General features: G+C 67.4%; 1 protein-coding gene across 3 annotated transcripts in view; it reads right to left on the reverse strand.

Annotated features, from left to right (window-relative positions):
* The window catches only part of LOC104327023 (dedicator of cytokinesis protein 2), a 75,062-nt gene extending 56,595 nt beyond the window's left edge, over nt 1-18,467 (reverse strand). For 2 of the 3 annotated variants that reach the window (XM_075420185.1, XM_075420184.1), the window contains exons 1-22: nt 18,377-18,467; nt 16,362-16,445; nt 16,154-16,194; nt 15,882-15,937; nt 15,698-15,794; nt 15,479-15,627; nt 14,951-15,086; nt 14,679-14,833; nt 13,851-13,932; nt 12,746-12,881; nt 12,029-12,104; nt 11,696-11,775; nt 11,077-11,202; nt 10,831-10,955; nt 9,852-9,950; nt 9,308-9,380; nt 8,338-8,441; nt 5,386-5,575; nt 3,046-3,143; nt 2,384-2,473; nt 1,703-1,803; nt 1,420-1,554 (exon numbers count right to left, since the gene is read on the reverse strand). In XM_075420185.1, coding sequence (XP_075276300.1) covers nt 1,420-1,554; nt 1,703-1,803; nt 2,384-2,473; nt 3,046-3,143; nt 5,386-5,575; nt 8,338-8,441; nt 9,308-9,380; nt 9,852-9,950; nt 10,831-10,955; nt 11,077-11,202; nt 11,696-11,775; nt 12,029-12,104; nt 12,746-12,881; nt 13,851-13,932; nt 14,679-14,833; nt 14,951-15,086; nt 15,479-15,627; nt 15,698-15,794; nt 15,882-15,937; nt 16,154-16,194; nt 16,362-16,445; nt 18,377-18,416 — 2,273 coding nt within the window. In that variant the 5' untranslated portion in view covers nt 18,417-18,467. The remainder of the gene's footprint in view (nt 1-1,419; nt 1,555-1,702; nt 1,804-2,383; nt 2,474-3,045; nt 3,144-5,385; nt 5,576-8,337; nt 8,442-9,307; nt 9,381-9,851; nt 9,951-10,830; nt 10,956-11,076; nt 11,203-11,695; nt 11,776-12,028; nt 12,105-12,745; nt 12,882-13,850; nt 13,933-14,678; nt 14,834-14,950; nt 15,087-15,478; nt 15,628-15,697; nt 15,795-15,881; nt 15,938-16,153; nt 16,195-16,361; nt 16,446-18,376) is intronic. The other variant, XM_075420186.1, reaches the window with a different exon arrangement.
* Nucleotides 18,468-19,115: the final 648 nt, after the last annotated feature.

Consider the following 19,115-nt stretch of genomic DNA (forward strand, 5'->3'; position numbering starts at 1 on the left):
CCATGTCCACAGGAAACCAACGAAACCAGGTCCTGAGAGGACCCTGGAGGTACCCAGGGGGACTTTGACCTTATCCACTGTCGCAACCAGGAGCCATCCAGGCTCCCAGCCGCTTACACTGCTTATCACAGGACAACAGAAGGGTTTGTATAGGAAGGGTCCCTCAAAGATCATCCAGTCCACAGCTTCTCTGGGCAGCCTGGGCCAGCGCCTCACCACCCTCAGAGCAGAGAATTTCTTCCCAATGTCCAAAGCACACGACCCTCCAGTTTAAAGCCACTGCCCCTCGTTCTGTCACTACAGGCCCTGGTGAAAAGTCTCTCTCTCTTCCTTACAAACCCCTTTAGAGCTTGTGCAGAGCAGAAGGATGAACCACCGAGCCAGCACAAGCGGGAGGGGGGCTGGCCCAGGCCCCCCTTCCCCAGCCCCTGGGGCAGGCGCCATGCCACCTCTGGTTTCACTGCAGCACGAGAGACCCCCGAGACAGAGCACATGCTTTGCACTGGACATCATTTGAAAGCCCAGCGACCAGCTGAAGCGTGAGAGCAGCCCAGGACAACGTCCAGGAGCCGTGGGCACTGCCAGAGCCACAGAGGCAGAAGGTGCTTCACACGAACCCCCCGAGGTCAGACTCACGTCTTTGTCCGCAATGTGCCGGGGTGGTCCCTGCGCAGACCCCGCTGCCCGAATCGCTCTCACCACACCGCTGCCAGCGGCAGTGTCAGCGCTGAGAGGGGAGGCCATGCGCAATGCCGTCAGCAGGGCTGGAGACGCCATGGGGGGGCACAGAGGACAAGCTGAGGGCTGGGACGGTCCGAGCCGAGCCAAGCCCTGCTCCACAGGAAGCTGTGCCTCGCTGAGGGTAAGTGCAACATTTCCTCTCCAAGGAAAATTCCTCTAAAAACTCCCAAACAGCACAGGCTGGGCAGGCAGAAGCTCGCCAGGAACGAGCAGGAAGAGCAAGGCTGGACACAAGAAAACCTTTCCAGCCACAGAGCCAGGCACGCAGGGGAGCACTGCTCAGGGAAGTTCTGCCGTCTCCGTCGTGGGAGGTTTTTAAGTGCGCATGTGAAGCCCCCACCTCGCCGGCAACCCCGCAGCTGCGGCACCAAAGCTGCTCTCACGGCACCGAGGCCCTCGAGCAGCACGCGCGAGGAGGAACCAGCGGCAGCTCCCCTGACGGACGGCAAACCCCAGGCTTGCTTCGTGCTAACGCGGGTGCGCTGCCCCGCCACGAACACAGTTCGCACCTACACCGCTCCCATGGCACAGGGACCCCAGTGGGACCTTTCCTTGCCCCCTTCCACAGACCCCATCGGGGGGGCTGACGCTCCAGCAGCGCTGCCGACACGCGGCGCTGGCATGGCAGCATGGCAGAGCACGGCACCCGGGGCGGTGGGAGCAACCACCGGTACTTACTGGGCGAAGAGGTGCCGGGAGCGGACGACGAACTTGAAGACGTACTCCAAGGCCTTGAAGGTGCGCATGAGCGGCTCGCAGGGCTCCCCACGGCTGGCGTGGTCCATGTACTGCGTCAGCACCGAGATCAGCTTCCTGCAGGACGGCGACGCGTGTGGCCGGGGCTCTCCTGAGCCGTGCCGCGCTGCCTGTCAGGCGCTCCCCAGCCGCCGGCACTGTCCCCCCTGCGCTCACCGCCCAGCCCCGTCCCTCCCCGCTCCCACCGCGGCTGCCGGGCACCCACTTGTAGGCAAGCGTGGCACTGAAGTGCTGGCGGATGTAGGCCTCCAGGACTGCGTTGAAATGCTGGAACTTCCTGTCAGCCACCAGCCCCACGATGAAAACCTGGGGGACGAGCAGCGGGCACGGCTCGGTGTGGGCAGCAGGATGCCCACAGCCAGCCGGGTGCTTACAGCCATGGCCAGAGCGGCATTGACCCCTCATGGGGGCTGCCAGAGCCCCCGCACGCACGCCCAGCCCACAGGGACGGGCAGACCTCCGAGGTGGAAAGCCCAAAACAGGCTTCGAGCCCGGCGGCTGCAGGACTCACAGCCAGCTTGCACAGAGCTCACACAAGCACCGGCCCCAGAAGTCCCACAGCAGCCACCTCAACCCCAACCCTCCCCTGGTCCCATCTCTGGGGTCACTCCTGTCTCAGTGTAGGAGAAATGCCTTTGAGTCTCGTTGGAATTGTCCCCTGGAGGGACAGTGTCCCCGCAGAGCCACAGCCCTGCCTGTGCCGGGTCAGCCAGGCTCTACTGACCCAAGGCACTGTGGTGGAGCCACACGGCTCTGAGCACTACTTATCCAGTCAGACCAGTGGGACCCATCTCAAACCCACCCCAGTCTGACCCGGGCCCATCCTGCACTGGTCAGTGGGGTCAGACCCAGGCTCAGCACTCGCAGGGAAGCAGGTCCCACTTACCAGGGCGTCAAAAACAAGCGTGTCATAGACATCCGTGTCCGAGTTCTCCATCATGATCGAGAACAAGGCATCCAGCGTGTCCTGGAGGAACTGGGGGAGACAAGAGGACTGTGAGGGCTCGAGCGTTAACTCCCAGCATCATCCCAGACCCACCTCCGAGTGCAGGAGCAACCTGCCTGGGCACCGGGCTCCTGTGCCCATCCTCAGCCTTTCTCAGTCTGGGGCACGCAGCTTTTTGCCCAGACACGACTCCCCGGCTCGGTGGTCCCCCAGCAGGGAGCCCGGCAATGCCCCTCTGGCCACCCGTTTGCTGCAGCAGCCCCAGCCGGGCTCCCGGGGCCAACGGGGCAGTCGCCGCAGGCAGAGGCAGCGTCTGTCCCCAGGGAAGAGGCGCTGAGGCCGTGTGGGATGCTCCCAGTGCGCCCAGTCCAGCCCCAGCCCAGGGCAGCTCCCCCTGCTCCGGCAGCTGCTCTCAGCGCAGCCGGTCAGGCTGCCCGGACACCCCTGCTGCCAATGCTCCCGACCCGCGGGAGCTGTCACATCCCCCTGCCCCCCGGAGCAGCCGCCTGGGGACGTGGCTGGGGACCTGAGCGCAGGAGCAGGGAAGGGAGGAGGTGGGAGGGCAGATCCCGGCACGACGCGGGGGAAAATCCAGGCTGTACCTTGATGACCTCCCCTCCGTCCACGTGCATCAGCTTTTGGAGGTTCCCGGAGAGGAGGCTGGGCTTGGAGCGCCACTTCAGCAGCCCCAGCAGGTTGACTGGGAGGGAGGAACGGGAGTCGGCCCAGTGTCACTTGCTGCCAGACCCGAACGCCACCGACCCCCCGGGCCCCCCTTCCCACCCTCCCAGCCCTGGGCAGCCAGCCGTCGAGGCCCCATCCCGGGGACGCGGTGCCGCTGGCTGCTGGCCCTGCTCTGGGGGAAGCACAGGGCGAGCACCCGTCGTGCCGGAGCTCCCACGACTGCACAGTGTGGCCGGGCGCTGCCACCCTCTTCACACCCCCACAGGCAAGAAACCAAGACCCGAAACAGTCGGACTCGGCACTGGAGCTGCGGCTTCCCCATGAACCTCTCGGAGCAGGGACCTCACGTCGCCGTCCTCCCCCAACTCGTGCCCTCCACCTTCCGTGCCCCGGCGCCTGCCCCACGCTCCCGGCCGTGCCGCCCCGCAGCTCCGCTCCTGCGCCCAGCCGAGCTGGCTGCTGCCGTGCAGGTGGGACGGGGCCACGTGCCACGGGCCAGCTCCAGCTCCCCGTACCACTGCTGCTCGGCACAGAGAGCTTCCCAACTCCAGTACCGTAAAAGGATAAACCTTGGCTGAAGAAAAGGCTGGTACTGCAGAAGCTGCACTTGTGCTAGAGGAAGGGAATTCACTGAACAGCAGCAGCCCTGAGCCCCGCTAGCACGGACCCGCAGCAGCCCCGGGCCCCGAGAGCGATGAGTCCCCGCGGCGGCGGTCCCCAAGCCCCCAGCCCCGCGCAGGGCTGCGGTTTCCCCAGCTGCGCCATTCAACAGCAGGACGACGTCTTTCCACCCGTCGGCCCTGCCGAAGCAGCGCTGCGGGCTGGGAGGGACCCGGCTTCCCCGCACGCCCTTCCCCTGTCCGAGCACCGCTGCCGCTCGCCTCCCGGGCACGGTGCCCACCGCCTGCCCCTGCTCCGTGCAGCTTTATCCCTCCCGGCAGCTGAGACGCTGTCTCCAGGCGTTCGTGTTGTCCACCCCGAGTGTCGGGCTGCTGCGGGGCTTTCTGCCGCGGCACAGACACGCACTGGAAACGTGGCCGCGTCCCAAGCGCCGGCGCTGCCGCGCAGCACAGTGCGGTTAGAGCCGTGACGTGGTGGGGAGCACAGCACGCTGCCCCGGAGAGCACCCGGACAGCGTGGGCCCGTCAGCCCTCCTGTCCCGCAGGGCGGGTGCTCGCTGCCAGCCCCACGCTCCCGCTCGCTTCAGAGGGGCACGGGAAGCCGTCGGGTAACTGCCAGGGCTCGCTCGAAGCCGCCGACAGCTCTCTGCTCTGCCACCTCCCAAAACGTTCTGCACCAGGCACAATCCCACCTGCACATGCTGACGGGTCCGTGCCGAGATGGCACGCACGCTCCTGGCTTCCCTGCAACGAGCTGCGCAGGGCACCCCAGGGCTGCAAGCCCACGCGAGCTGGCCGAGGACAGGGCTTAAAAACAGGGAGTCCCAATTCCCACCCTGATTTCGAAGGGCTCAAGGAAGGTCATGGAGCCTTCAACAGCAACGCTCAGCATCTCGCTCCAGGTCACCGGAGGCAGCGGCTCGGTTCCCCAGGCACGAGAGCAGATTAATTGCTGTCTGCAAGGGTTTGCACCAGCCAAGAAACTGCTAACTACCCACCACGCTCCACGCCCCCAAGGTGCTGCCAGCGCCTGGAAACACTTCCAGACTGTTATTGTTTGTTCTCATTTCCCCGCCTCGCCTCGGAAAACTAATCTGCTGCTAACTCAGGAGGGCTCAGGAGACAGATAAGCCAAAAGACAACCTTAATAAACAAGGGAGAAAAAAGATAAACTCTGAGTTACAGCCCGCAGCTACCGACCCCGAGATATGCAAACAGGGCCTACAGCAAACCTCCTGGTGCGGGCGCCGGGGCAGCTCGGCACAGGGCACCACGGCAGCGGTGCCACGGGCGAGGACAGCGAAGCCGGGTGGCCGGGGTGGCAGGCAGGGCAGCACCGGCCCAGCCGCAGGCGCTCCTGCTCGCAGCCGCTGCTCCCCAGGGGATGGCAGCCCCCAGAGCTCCCGGGAGCAGCCCTGAGCAGGTCGAAGCGGCCATTCGGCACTCACCGTCCGCGCTCTCCGGCACTGTCGACATGCCATCCCAGTGCCACGTGCGACAGGCACAAGCCCCGGCCCAGCTGCTGGCAGACAGCAGCCGGAGAGCGGGCAGCTGGGAGAAGCGTGGTGCGGTGGGTGGGAACGCACCGGTGGGGTGGGCACAGCCCCACTGCCACCCCCGTGGGGAGCTGGGACTCACCGTTCTGGGTCAGCTTCGTGGAGCAGACCAGCGTCGAGATTTGGAAGCTGTCCCGGGCCGACACGGTTAAGCCGGATGCAGCCCCGCTCACGCGGAAAGAGGAGCCGGAGAGGAGCTTCGGCTCCGAGAGATTCCTCGTGGAGGGCAGGGTCAGGTACACGCCGGCATCCTCCAGCCTCCTGCTGTCGCCCTGCAAGCAGAGCCTGGCTCACACCGGGCACCACAGCCCCGCGGGAGCCCCGTGGGACAGGGCTGGCCCGTGGACTCGCCAAGTCCCTGCGTGGGGGGCTTTGCTGCGTGCAGCAGGGCAGGGTGAGGAGGGCAGCAGAGCCGTGCACAGGTAACGGTGGCTCCCACCTAACGGCATCGTTACGGCTTGGTAACCTCCGGCTCACGGAAGTCACTGGGAGGCGGGAGCTGGCCCGGGAATCGCTGCCTGCAGTGCTGAACCCCGTGCAGGCAGCGCAGCGACTCGCCTGACATTAATCTCAACAGAGCATCCAACAGAGCTGCTCCCTGCGGGGCTCCGCCGGGATCCGCAGATCAGGACAACCGACCGGAGGGACGCCGAGTGCCGGCCAGCACCGCTCAGGCAGGACACAAGGTGGGTGGAGAAGCGCTGGGGCAGCCAGCGACACGGAGGAGCCAGAGCCATCAGCAGCACCCTGGGATGAAGCGTGTGCCTGAGCACTGCCCTGGGGACAGACACGCAGCTGACACGCAGCCCCGTGGCGACACCATCACCAGCCCGACGGGACACGTCCTGCCTGCGTGGGCGTGCTGGGGTCTTCTCCACAGTGGCAAAACAGCCTCTTTCTTTGTGTCCCCTACTCTTAAGTTGAAGAATTGAGACAACAAGGACTCACTGGACTGAGTTTCTAAATGATCCTTCCATGCTCGTTTGCAAGCACGAGACACGGTGATGTCCAGAGCCAGCCAGCCACAGGACGATGGACGGTGGCCGTGCCACCCCGAGCTCACCAGCACTCACTCATGGCTTGGCTGAACAGGGCATTTCACCTTCCCTGCCACAATCTTGCATGCTAAAATTCTTCCTGCTGAAGGTCAGATGAAGATCATGAAATTGTTTGTTGTTGGCTTTTCCGTCTGTGGAGCGTACCCACGGTGGCCAGCTGACTCGCAGGAGGCACTGGGTCTCTTCCAAGTGCAGCTAAGCCCTCGCAGGGTAAACTGGCTTGATTTCAGACGTTTCTCGACTAGCCTGAGATCAAGAGGTCTGAGGAGCTAAAAGCATATAATTCACATTCCTCTGGCAAACAAAGATAAAAAGATGAAATAGCTTCTGACTCCCGGAATGAAGCCCCAGTGTTTGCCGGGAAGAGCAGGAGTCAGCTGCGGGGAAGACGAAGAACGCCGGCTCTCACTTGCTCAGGGGTCGGCAGCAACCCTCTAAGGAGAGCACGCACCCAGGAGGGAGCTGCGCAGGGTTTGGTCTCGCTGCCCCTCCAGCACCGGGCTGCGGAGGGGACACTGCCCCAGAGAGCCAGGGGCCGTGCCAGCAGCTCTGCAGGCCACGGCAGCATTTAAAGAATCTGGGTGTTTTGCCCAAAAAGATCAGGGAGGAGGGACATGACAACAATTTCAAATGCGTAGGAGCTGCTGGGGAAGAAAAGGGCAGCTCTGTCCCTGTCCCCAGGCACCCGGGCTCCCTGTGGGAGGGAGGTCAGGCATCGCAAGAGCCACAGGCGGGGAACGTCACGGCAGCGCGGTGCTGGGACTGACCGGCCGGCGGGCAGCGGTGAGCCCATCCCATCGGCAGAAGCGTGTCCGAGCAAGGACGGCTCGGGGAGGGCTGGCCCTGCCTCAGGGCAGGAGGTGGACGGGGCAGCCCCGGTGCAGACAGACAGATGGACAGCAGAGGCCCGCAGGAGCCACGCAGCGTGGGGCATGGGCGCAGCGGGGTGACACCGCTCAGACCCCCAGCGCAGTCCTGTGTCGTGGGACGCTGACGAGCACAGCGGTGAGCTGGCAGCAGCCCGTCTGCCGGGGCACCTCTGCTGCCAGGACGTGACGCAGCTGCAGAAGCAGCATCGGGTGCTAAGAGGGAAATGCAGCGATGAAGAGGAGGATCTCCTCCATCAGCCTCGTGGGATGCGTTGGCTGAGGCCAGCTGCAGAGCTGCCGCAGCAGGCAGGAGACAGACCTGCTCATCCCAAAAAGACACAGGACTTGGGAAGGGAGATGGTTCTACCTCGAGTGACTGTGGGGTCACATTGCCAGGAATAGCAGGGAAAACTACAGAAAACTTCAGTTAAACTCCAGAGCAGCCAAGGGGCTGAGGTGGGAAGGTCACCTCCTGGGGAGGCTGGAGTTTCATTGCTGGCCAGGAACGCTGAAGTGGTGCTGACACACAGAGGAAGAGTCCTGAGCTCGCCCTTGCAGCAGGGACCAGCTCGCACCTCCCGCTCCCCTGGCCACAGCCCAGGAGAGGCAAGAGGACACCAAGGCAAGAGGGAACAGTGCCTTCATGGGGTCTTTCACATGCCGGCATCAGAGCCAACTGTGTTTCTTCCAAATGAACAATGAATTTTCCCTCCTTGTGTTGTCTCTCTTCTCTCTCAGAAGAGGCAGTTTTAGGCAGAAAAACACTGGTGAAATCAGGTAAAGTGCAGCAGATATCTTCATGGGGACGTTCCCTTCCAAGTCAGATACGTTTAAGCTCCCTTTTCCTAAACAAAACTTGTCATTTGCAAGGGAGCAGCGCAGGGATTAGAGACGCCGTGTGCAGGGAGCCGTGGCAGGAGCCCCCACCATCAAGGACAGAAAGGACAGGAGGGAGGGACTGGAAACCCTCCGGGGGACTTGGGGTACGTGCCACCAGTGCAGCAGCTCCGGCAGGGACGAGGACCCCAGCCCCACGCAGGCAGCTGCCAGGAGAGCTGCCATCCTGCAGCCCCCCACGTCGAGGGGGGGTCTGCCTGCCCCCCATACCTTGTACAGAACCAGGTCGTGCTCCCCGTCACGCAGCGTGGTGCCGTCCGGTCGCATCAGCTTCACAAAGGCCATGGAGAAAATCCGCTCGCTTTTGTCTTTGGCTGGGAGAGACAAACACGGGGCGAGGTGAAGCCGGCGCAGGAGGAGCCCGAGGATGCATCGCGCGGGCAGGGCAAGCGCAGCTGAGCCGGGGGCTCCTGCCCTCCCGGCAGCCAGAGCGGGTCAGGGAGGGGGCTGCCCGGGAAATCGTGTTGCTTTTCCTGGAGCCCGCAGGCTGTGCCCACACGCAGCGAGACCCCCGGCCCCGGGAGAAGCGGCTGCCGCAGCTGTTTGGGAACCTCAGTGGGGGCAGACGAGGAGCAACGAGCCGATGGGCGGCCAGAGGAGCTGCTGGGCAGGCAGCCATCGGACAGCCACCTCTGCGGGAGCGAGACGGGTTTGGGGCAGGCAGGATCAGACTGGTGAGCAGCAGCCTCAGCTGCAGGTCTCCCGCAGTGGCCCCGGGGAAGGTTCCCGCAGTTGCAGGACGTGCCACACCACGTCTCGTCATGTGTGGTTTTCCACTCTGTGGAGGCACCGACAGCAGCACCCCTGCTACGGGAGCAGCCGGTCCTCCTGGCCACACACCGCAGCCATGGCCTTGCTGCAGCCAAACGCCCCGGGACGCAGAGCGGCTGCTCCAGAGAGCCAGGCACAGGCACCTGGGGAGCGGCTCCACGCAAGGGGCAGTGGCTCCCAGAGACTGCTGCCCACGACGGGCAGCGGGGACAGAGCAGAACAGGGGCGACAGCTTGCATCCCCCCCACGTGAATCCAGCGTCCCTGCGGTGTCCCTGCACGGTGCGAGGCGAGGACCGCTCACTGGGCGCTCCTGTTCCTGCAGCCCCTGAGCTGCAGACAGCCCACCTCCAGCACAGCCCGTGCTGAGAACGTTAGCTGAGGAAGACCTGAAGAAAGGAGATACTTACAGTCGCTGGAGGAGCGGTGCCGGAAGGTGAATCTCAGGTGGGTCTTGTGGACGTCTTCAATGGGAACAGCAATCTGAGACAGAGAATGTGTGACTGCATGAGGACAGCAGGGCACGAGCTGAGCGACCTGGCTGGCCAAGCCTCATCTCATGCTCGGGCAATGGCTGCGCTGAACTGCCCGTTGCTTAAATCCAAGCCCATGTGCTTTCCTTTCAATTAGAGACTGAACTGGAGACACAAGTGTCTCTGCAGGGCTGGTGGTGTGCGTCCATGAGCCCCAGCACTGCTCAGCAGCGAGGGTGGCAGACGTGGCCTCCCTGCCGCGAGACCTGCTGCAGCTCGCCCTGCGTCTCCATCCAGGAGCCGTGACACTGGCAGCACCCCACGTCCTCCAAGCGGGGAAGCTGTGGGCCTTGCCGTCCGAAAAGCCATCCCTGGAAGGATGTCCTCCTCCGGCGGCTCGGTCCTGCTGCGCGGGAGGGGCAAGGGATGCAGCCTCGGGCAGTCGCAGCCCCAGTCCCCACGCCCCAAGGCCGGTACAGACCTTCACCGTCTCCATCCACCGCTGGTGCCGCTGCTGGTAGTAGACCACGGAGCGGTACTCACTCGCCGGCTTGTCTCCCGCACCGTGGTAAATCACGTTCTGCAGAGGGGGCAGCAGCAGAAGAGACACTTCGTGGTCAGATCAAATAAACTCAACGGGCTAAAGAATTTTGCACCCCCTGCTAACCCAGGCCAGCACCCGAGCGGTCTGGCCCCCCCAGGCTGCTCTCCCCTGCCCACACCACGGCAGCCCCCACCTGAGCTCCCCCAGCACAGGTTACAACAACGCAGCCAGCACGGGGACATCTTCCCGACTGTCCCTTCCCAGCTGGGCTCAGGGGGCAGCTAAAGGCTTCCCTGTCCCCATCCCTGTCCCCTCCACCTCCGCCAGGCCTGGTGCAACCTCTGGCAGGAGCCAGCAAGGGACATGCCAGGGCACGGTCACGGCTTGGCTTCCATTGCGCTGTGGTAAGGGTGTTCTCGGGGACGGACAAGGAGGTGGGGGCTGCGCCCCTGGGCTAGCCCAGTGGGGCCCCCAGCATTTCACAGCCTCATCCTCAGAGCCAGGTGAGAATCGCCTTCGAAATGAAAGCAAACTCTGGAGAGAGACAAGGCAACGAGCAGTCCTGGGGCAAGGGGAGCTGGGTCTGAGCCTCCCCCCGCCCTCCTGGCAACCCCCCAAGCTCCTTCGCCCTCCTGCTTCTCCCGGGGCCAGCGAGCTGGGACACCCCATGCCCAGGGATCTCCACAGGTTCTGGCTGTGCCCGAGGGAGGACAATTTTCTCTCTGTCCCTTCCCAGCACTTTCCCAGATCTTTATTCTAAAGAGCAGCTCCGGAGGCTCCAGCAGCCAGAGGCCACTCCAGCCAGTTCAACGCCGGCACCAGCACTGGCACCAGCATGCTACAGCTGCCCCTGCCCAAGGTGGGGAGATGTGGGGAACAGTCCCTCACCCCAGGGCCGATCCGGCGCCTGCCATACCTGCACCACGCTGCCCGACTCATCGCAGACGCACACCGTCACTTCCACATTCTTCTGCGTCTTCTTGTTCCCCTTGTCAAACTCACCCTGCACCAGTGTCAGGTAGATGTCGTTCCTGACGTCTCCTGGGTGGACAGTCCTGTCAGCAAGGCCGCGTCCCCTCTGCAGCGGGGCTTCCCATAACCCTGATCACGCTGGGACCCCTAGAGACCATCCAGGGATGGCCCGGCCCGCCAGCCTGCTTGCCTGGCATGATGACCTCTGGGTAGCCCAGCTTGCGTGCCACCACCGTGCTGCGGTCCACGAGGTGGGGATGGTCCTTCTGCACTTGGCTCAAGTCTCCCCACAGCATCTTCAGGGACACCCAGAACCCTGCCAGGACAGAGCGCCGGACGTCGCCGCGCAGCCCGCACCAGCTCAGCTCAAGCTGTGCCAGGCCGTGCCGGCCAAGGCTGCCAGCCACGCGTGCCTCCTGCGGAAGCGGCTGCCCCTGCCTGGGGCTCGGCCCTGGGGGGGGTTTGGGCGGGTGGTCGTTCCCGGTCACCCCGTACGGCTCTGAACCTGATTGCCAGGACAATTTACAGAGCGAGCCCCAGCCACACCGAGGTCAAACTCGCACCCCCGTGGCTGCTGCGGTTCTTCAGTGGGTGACAGCGTGCAAGAGCCTGGGGGAGGCAGCGGCAGGGGGCCAGGAGCGAGCCCCCAGACCCTGCGAGGAGTGGCATGGGGGGGCTGCCCGGGTTCCTGAGCACAAGCAGCACCCACAGGAAGCATGGCTGGGCCAAGGAGGGGTCTCACCCCGTCCCCCACCGCGTACAGCAGTGCAGAGCAGGCACGCAGGGCAGGGGACAGGTGGGGGCTCTACCTTGTCCCTTGTGGTTGATGTCCTTCCCCTCCACCGCCTTCCTGATCATGTTGTGAAGAAAATCGTTGTCCGCAGCCACCCTGCAAACACCAGCGCGGGGCGATTCGGAGGAGCTCCCCACCGGGCGCACAGGGCTGACCCCGCACGGCTGCTCCCCGTGGCCAGGCACCAACCGCCAGCGCAGCGAACAACAGCCTGGATCCCGCTGCGGCTCCCAGCCTGCCAGCCTGCCGCCAGGGAGGTGCGGGATGGCATCCGCCGCAGAATTAATCCCCAAGCACGTGTGCCCAAGGATCGCTGCTGCCCCCCGCCCCGCTGCCCTGTGGGACTCACAGGTGCACAGGGATGAAGTGCTGCTTGTCCTCGTCGCTCTCGCACTTCCCCTTGGTGATGTCCGTGATGTCCATCACTGCAGCGACACAGAGGCGGCAGCATGGGGTGGCTGCCGTGGGCACCAGCAGCCCCAGCACCACGGCCCACCATGCCAAATCCTCCTGGGAGCAGCACCCAGCACCGCGTTTGTCCCGTCCCGCAGCCACCATTTCACCTGTGCCCCCAGCGCTGACCCTGCTGTGCCCCGGCCGGTGCCCTGCGGGGAGGCCAGCACGCCCCACCGAGACCCCTCTGCCACCCCACGCCAGACAGCGCCGAGCTGCACGGGGCTCAGCAGGGAGAGACCTCGCACCCACACGGCTCCACGGCAGATGGACGTGCTGCCAGCACAGGCTGCGACCTGGCATCCTGGCATGGCTCACCCGTGGGAAACGCTCCCGGCGGGGCTGCAGCAGCACCGGCATCAGCCCCCAGTGCAGGGAAGGGTCCCATGCTGGGGCACAGCCTGAAGGCTGCCCACCCCTCGGGCTCTCCCCTCCTTGCCCTGCCTGGCCGGAGGCAGGAGCAGCCCTGGGGCGTTGCTGCCCCGAACCGCTGCCCCCCTCAGCCAACGAGCCCCATGGAGCCCGGTGGCCAAGAGGTGGGTGCTGGGGGGGTGCTGCCATGGGAAGCACTGGGGGGTCTCCTCCCTGCACCCACGGCAGAGCCTGCTCTCACCTGAGATGCCGAAGGGCCGCCGGAGGCCCGTGCTGAGCTTGCGGCTGTAGGTCTCCCGGAGGTCCATGCGTCCCACCCGGATGATCTGGCACACCAGGAAAAGCCTCTCCCGCTTTAGGTCTTTGCTGCCCAGGTCCTGGGGGGACAGGGGCTGCGTGAGCCAGCGCTGGCAGCACCACGCAGGGATGTGCCTCTGCCAGCACCGGGTGACCACAGGGTACCCAGTCCGTGCGGGAGGATGAGCCAGCGGGTGCAGACCCACCACGAGTCCCTGCTCCCTACACCCCGGCTCTGCCTTCAGGGGCCGGGGAGTCCCCCTGCTGCTGTGCCCCGCAGAGGGGCTCGGCTGGCAGGCACAGAGCCCTGCTGCCCCAGGGACCCTGGGGGTTCTCTGCACCCCAGGCAGCCCCGAGCCCCAGGGACAGGGACAATGCTGGAGCTGGTGGAGACCAATGGTCCTAGACGGCCCCCACGGGCCAGGCAGCGCAGCCAAGGGGGGCACGCTGCCCTGGGAGGGAACAGGTCTGACGTGGTGCTGGGCTGGGTGGGGTGGCCACGCGTCCCTGGGGGTGCCGGGTCCTGCGTGTGCTGCCCCTGCACAAAGACCTTTCTGCGAGGCTGCGGCACGGGGCAGGGGTCACGTCGCAGAGCATGGGGACGCGCGGCTGACGCCAGCAGCGAGCAGGGTTGGAGGTGGGCGAGACCCAGGGGAGCTGGACCGCGGGGGCTGGAAGTGCTGATGCTGCTCATTAGCACTGATTTTCCCAGCTCATCTGCATATTGATGGTCCGTCCTGAGGGTCAGCTCAGCTCTGCTGGTGCAGCGTGAGAAATGCTGGGTCAGCAGGCGCTGCCCACACCTCCTCCGGCTGCGGGAGAGGGACGGAGCGGGGACGGGGGCACGGGCACCCTGGCAGCCCCAGCAGCACCGCACCGCGTCCTGGGCAGCAGGGAGGAGCAGGAATTTGGCTGCTCGGAGGGGGACACCGTGGCCTCGGGGGCCGCGCATGGTGCTGGATGCATCCGAAATGCGGGGACACCTCTGCAGGCAGCTCTGGAGGAGAGGCAGGCGGCAGCAGCGCTGCTCCCGAGGGGTCTGCGCTCACCGTGAAGACGGCCTTGAGGTTGTTGAGCAGCTCGATGTCCTGCGGGACGCCCGTGCTGGCCCAGCGGATCACGTAGTTCTCGCTGCGAGGGGAGGGCGAGGGGGTGAGGAGCCCACCACAGCGGCCAGGCGCCGGGCAGCAGGGCTGGAGCTCAGCGCGTCCCCGTGCAGCCGGGGTCCGGCCAGGCAGAGGCTGCTGGCAAGCACCCCACGAGCAAACACCACACCGTGGGCTGGAGCGCCTCGGCCACGGGCCAGCTGCCACTGCGCAGAGCCCTCATCTGACCAGTGGCCCCAGTCCCAGCGGACGGACCGGCAGCGGGAGGCTGCCAGCCCAGCCCTGCCGGCAGCGGGCAGCGCGCTGGCACTCTGGGCACATCGGCTCACAGGTCCCTCGCTCAGGGCCACGCTGTCCCCATGGTACCCGGAGTCTGAGCCACCAACTGCTGCCGCGGGCAGATCGGTGCGGGGCAGCACGTCACCGCACACCGAAGGGCCACGGCGCGTGGAGCACACACCACCCCACGCAGCAGGAGCCACGGGCTGTCCCACGGGACACGGCTGCACACATGGCACGCTGCTGGCAAACCCTCCGGCTCCGGAGGGGACAGCCCTGGGGGAAAGCGCTGCCTCTCTTCTCCTGCCGAGCTGGGGGGCAGCCGGGCTGGACAGGATCAGCCCGGGGCTCCGAGATGTGGGGTATGAAGGGGCAGGGGCTGCCCTGCGAAGCGCGGACCAGAGCAGAGAGGCTGCAGGGAGCAGCAGGACGGGCCCCTGGCCGAGCCGGCGGCAGGGCTGGGCAGCGGGGCTGTGCGCTCCGGGTCCCCACCTGATCATGCGCTGCTCGCCGGGGTCGTACAGCGCCATGAAGAGCTGCGCCTCCTCGCCAATGTTGCAGACGAAGTTGCGCACGCAGAGGTAGAGGCTGTGTGAGGGCGAAGCTGCCAGGCGGGCGCTGCAGCCCAGCGCGCTCTGCTGCAGGCTCTGTGGGCACGCGGCCACTCAGCCCCACGGCTCTGCCCCACGGCTCTGCCCCACGGCTGTGTGTGGGGCAGCGGGCTCTCGGCACGGAGGGCTCGGCCTGCTGGTGCTGGCTCTCACCATCTCCTCCTGGATGCGCTGCGTGACTTTCTGCGCAGCCTTCTCGTGTGCCTGCAAGAGGCTGATGATGCTGGTCCTGTCGGGGTCCAGGATGTTCTCGTCCTCGTCCCGCACCACCAGGTCCAGCGCAAGGATCCTGCGGAGGCCGGGACGGGGTCAGGCGGGACCCAGCGCCCAGACTGGTCTGTGGGTCCGTGCATCCCGCTGGGACCCACCTGCCCTTGCATGGACAGGGGCTAGCACGGGCTCGGGGGCTGCAGGCACAGCGCACGGGCAGGCCAGGTCCCCAGCCACCCTGGGCCAGCCAGCTGGGACAGCGGGGACGCAGGGCTGCCCCAGGGCCAGCCAGCCGGGGTGATGGGGACACGGGGACAGCCAGGAGAGCAGGGATGCAGGGCTGCCCCAGGGCCAGCCAGCCGGGGTGATGGGGACACGGGGACAGCCGGGACAGCGGGGACACTGCAGCAGAGGGGCTGAGCATCCCCGGCACCTGTGCCCGGGGCGGGAGCAGATCCCCCCCGCTCTCACTTGTTGCCGTAGTCGATCTTGCCGGTCACCTCCTTCTTGAGCTGCAGGAGCTCGTCCTTGGGCAGCGTCCCGGAGAGCAGCTGCGAGCGCCGCTCCATCAGCTCGTACATCATCTGCTTCACCTGCTGGTACCGCTCCGTCTGCCCGGCCTGCGGGCAGCAGCGCCGGGTCACCCCGCGCCCCGCCGGCCCCCCGGCCCCCGAGCCCCCCGGCCCTCACCACGTAGAGCTGTTTCCAGATGGCGGCCCACTCCCGCAGCGTGGTGGTGATCTCCTGCACCATGGGCATCTCGGCGGGGACCACGCTCTCCTCCGCCCTGGGGAGAGGCGCAGGGAGCCCTGGAGCCCCGCAGCATGGCGCAGCCCCCGCCGGGCAGAGCCCACCCCCCCAGCCCGGTGCCTACCCGCTGCGCTCCACCACGGCTCCCTTCAGGTGGATGAGCGAGGCCGGGAAGATGCCCTGGGTGGGAGCGGAGCCGTCAGCGCCCACGGGCCGGGCAGCAGACAGCCCTCCCTGCGGAGCCACGGCTGGGGGCTCCCTGCCCGGGACCGAGGGTCCCATGGAGGGTCCTGGCCTGGGAACGCTGCAGGGTGCCCGGAGCACCCCCCCAGCAGGGACAGGGCAAGCCACCAGCTGTGCCAGAACCCCCCATCGCCCCAGCAGCCCCTCACCTACCCGGGCAGCCCTGTTCCTGAGCGAGTACCCCCGGTACCAGCCTGCAAGGGGAGGGAAGGGGATGCTGTCAGCCGGGCGCGGCAGGGCAGGGCTGGGCGCCCGCTGGCAGCACGGCCAAGGGAGGGTGCAGGAAGCCTCCGTGTCGGGGCGCAGCCGGGTGCCCAGCGCAGGCTCCCCGCGGCAGGGCACGGGGCTGCGGCCCCCTTACCCTCGGAGGCCTGCAGGATGTGCACCGTCTCCCCGATCTGCAGCGGGAGGTGATGCTCGCTGGTGCGCGGGAAGTTCCACACGGCTGCGGGGAGAGGGGCCAGGAGCTGGGAGCAGGGGTCCCTCACCCGGACCCCCGTGCCAGCACAGCCCCCCCAGCCCTGTGCACCCACGCCCTTCGGGGCAGCGTGCCCCACGGGAGGCAGAGTCACCCCAACAAGCATCGCTCAGCCCCGAGACGCGGTGCGGAGCCCCAGCCCCTCACAAACAGCGTGAGCCCCCCGAGCAGGCATGGTGCGAGGCAGAGGAGCACTGGCTGCAGTGGAGCAGGGGTGGGGAGGGGACCCCGGACCCCAGGAGACCCGCAGCACAGCCCACACCGTGCCGGGCACAGCAGGAGCTGTCACTCCCCCTCCTCCAGCACACAGGGGTCCCTGCCCAGCACCCTCCCTGTCACGCCGCCTGCCACCCGCATCCCGGGGACCCAGCCCAGCCCCATGGCTCAAATCCATCAGCCTTGGGATCCTGCTCCCACCGCAGCCAGTGCGGGGACGCAGGCCAGCCCCTGGGGACAGCGGGAGCTGGGGGGGCAGTGGGGTGACAGGGGGGAGCGGGGCTGCAGGAGCTCGCTGGCGGCCAGACGCTTCCTGCTGCGGCGCGGGCTGCACCGGGACGGGCTGCGGTTAGTCCTGCCGCTATTTCTGGCCCTGGGGACAGTGACAGCTCTGTCTGGTGGAGGCAGCGCTGGCTCGGCCCCAGGACCGGCCGCACCCCACACCGGGGCACAGCCCCCCGCGGACGTGCCTGCACGCGAGGGGTCCCTGCTGGGATGCTGCCCGTGCCCGCCACAGCTCGTACTGCGACACCCCCAGACCTGCACCACTCACCGGGACCCCTCGTGCTGGCCCTGGCACACCTCGCAGCAGCGGGAGCCCTGCAGTCCCACGGGACCCCTCCTGCCACCCTGCCCTCCGCACAAGGACCCTGAGCCAGCCTGGAGCAGCACCCGGCCCCGCTCCGGGCTCGCTCCCCTCCAGCCCCTTCCCACCCCCCAGGCCCCAGCCGGGCAGGCTGCCTCGCAGGGTGGTTACTGCCCTGGGTGGACAAGCGGGATTTGAGAGAGACCCAGCTCCTGGTGCCGCCCAGGACCGTGCGAGGCTCAGCCGTCGCTCCGGGTGCTGCTGGCAGCTCAAGGGGAAGGGCACGGGAAACGGCCCCAGCCAGAAACGGGAAGAGGTGCAGGGCTGCGAGGGCTGGCGCCGAGCACGGGGACCGCGGGCTCGACGGGGGCTGGGGCTGGCGCAGGGACCCCGAGCTGGGGTGGTGCAGGCAACTGGGCTGCCCAGGGCTTCGCCACTGCCGACACAGAGGCTGGCAGCAGAGCCCAGCCGGGACCCGCAGCAGGTTACAGGGCTGGCTCTGGGCTCCCTGGCACGTCCCGAGAGCGGGTCAGCAAGAGCTCAGGACCTCTGCCAACAAGATAAACACCCCTCGGGCAGAGGGTTCCGAGCTTCAACAGTCAGGCTGAGCCCAAACCTCCAGCGCAGAGGGGTGGGCCAGACCCGACACCAAGCATCGGAGACAGCCCCAGCCCCCTGCTCCGCTCAGCCCCACAGCTCCCCGTCCCCACCCAGCATCAGCCACACTCAGCTCCGGGCGTGCGGCTCCCGCTGACACCTGCCCTGCTCAGGCTGGTCCCCGGGCCACCCCGTCACCAGCCCGGCCTCCGCCCAGCCCTGCACCCCCAGCCTGCCCAGTGCTCGCATCGCAGGGACCTGGCCCCCGCCTCGCACGCTGAGCGTCGCTGCCAGCCTCACCCAGCGCAGCACCGGCGACGCCGCTCACCCCGCACCATCGCCCAGCCGTCATCGCCCGCCCCTCCACAGCCCACTGCCATGGGGCCACCACAGCCGGGGGCAACAGCAGCATCCCCCCGGCCACGAGAGCCCCGTCCGCCAGCCCCACACCCCTCTGGCGAGCCGGGGAGCCCAGCGGGGCCCCGCAGCCTGCACTCACCCACGCCATACTTCTCCTTGGTGGGCAGCCACGGGGCCATGGCCGGCTGCGCCGTGGGGACCGGGGCCCTGCGCAGGGCAGCTGCTGGTTCCTCCTGCCGCGCTCCCCAGGTCACGTGTATCTCACCGGCTTGTGCAAACCTCCGCTTCCTCAGCGCGCAGCCGGGCGCTGCAGGGACCCACCCCACCACCCCGCGCCCCCCACGTGCCGGGGCAGCGGCGGTGGGGACAGAGCCCCCGGGACCCCGCCACGCCGCCCGCCCGGGGGCCCGGGCGGGTCACGGGCCCTGCCCGCGGGGTGCGATGGGGCTGCTGGCCCCGGGCAACGCTGCGGCATCGCAAGTCCCTCGGGCTGAGCACGCTGCCAGCCTGGCAGCCAGCGGGACGGGGGCTGGAGCCAGGGGCACGGTGCGAGGGCAGCCCCAGCCGCCCCACGGCACCGGGCGCCGCAGGGAGCCACGCTCTGGGGCCAGCCGCACCGCTCCGGGCCAGCGCCGCGGGGACAAGGCTGCGGCCAGGGCTGGCCTGTCCCCGTCCCTCGGTGCCCGAGGCTCGGCCAGGCCATCGCCGGTGGGGCGCAGGGCGGCTCCCCGGGCCCTGCGGGACCGTGCCCAGCCCTCGGCTCCCCGCGGCACCGGGGCGGCGAGCGGAGCGACGGCTCAGCGTCGGCCACTTCCTTCCTCCCGCCTGCCGCAACCCCCGGCCGGGCAGCGCCCGCGGGCCCCGCGGACTGGGCGCTG

Source organism: Opisthocomus hoazin, chromosome 5, assembly GCF_030867145.1.
Source record: "Opisthocomus hoazin isolate bOpiHoa1 chromosome 5, bOpiHoa1.hap1, whole genome shotgun sequence".
Taxonomy (NCBI): Eukaryota; Metazoa; Chordata; class Aves; order Opisthocomiformes; family Opisthocomidae; genus Opisthocomus; species Opisthocomus hoazin.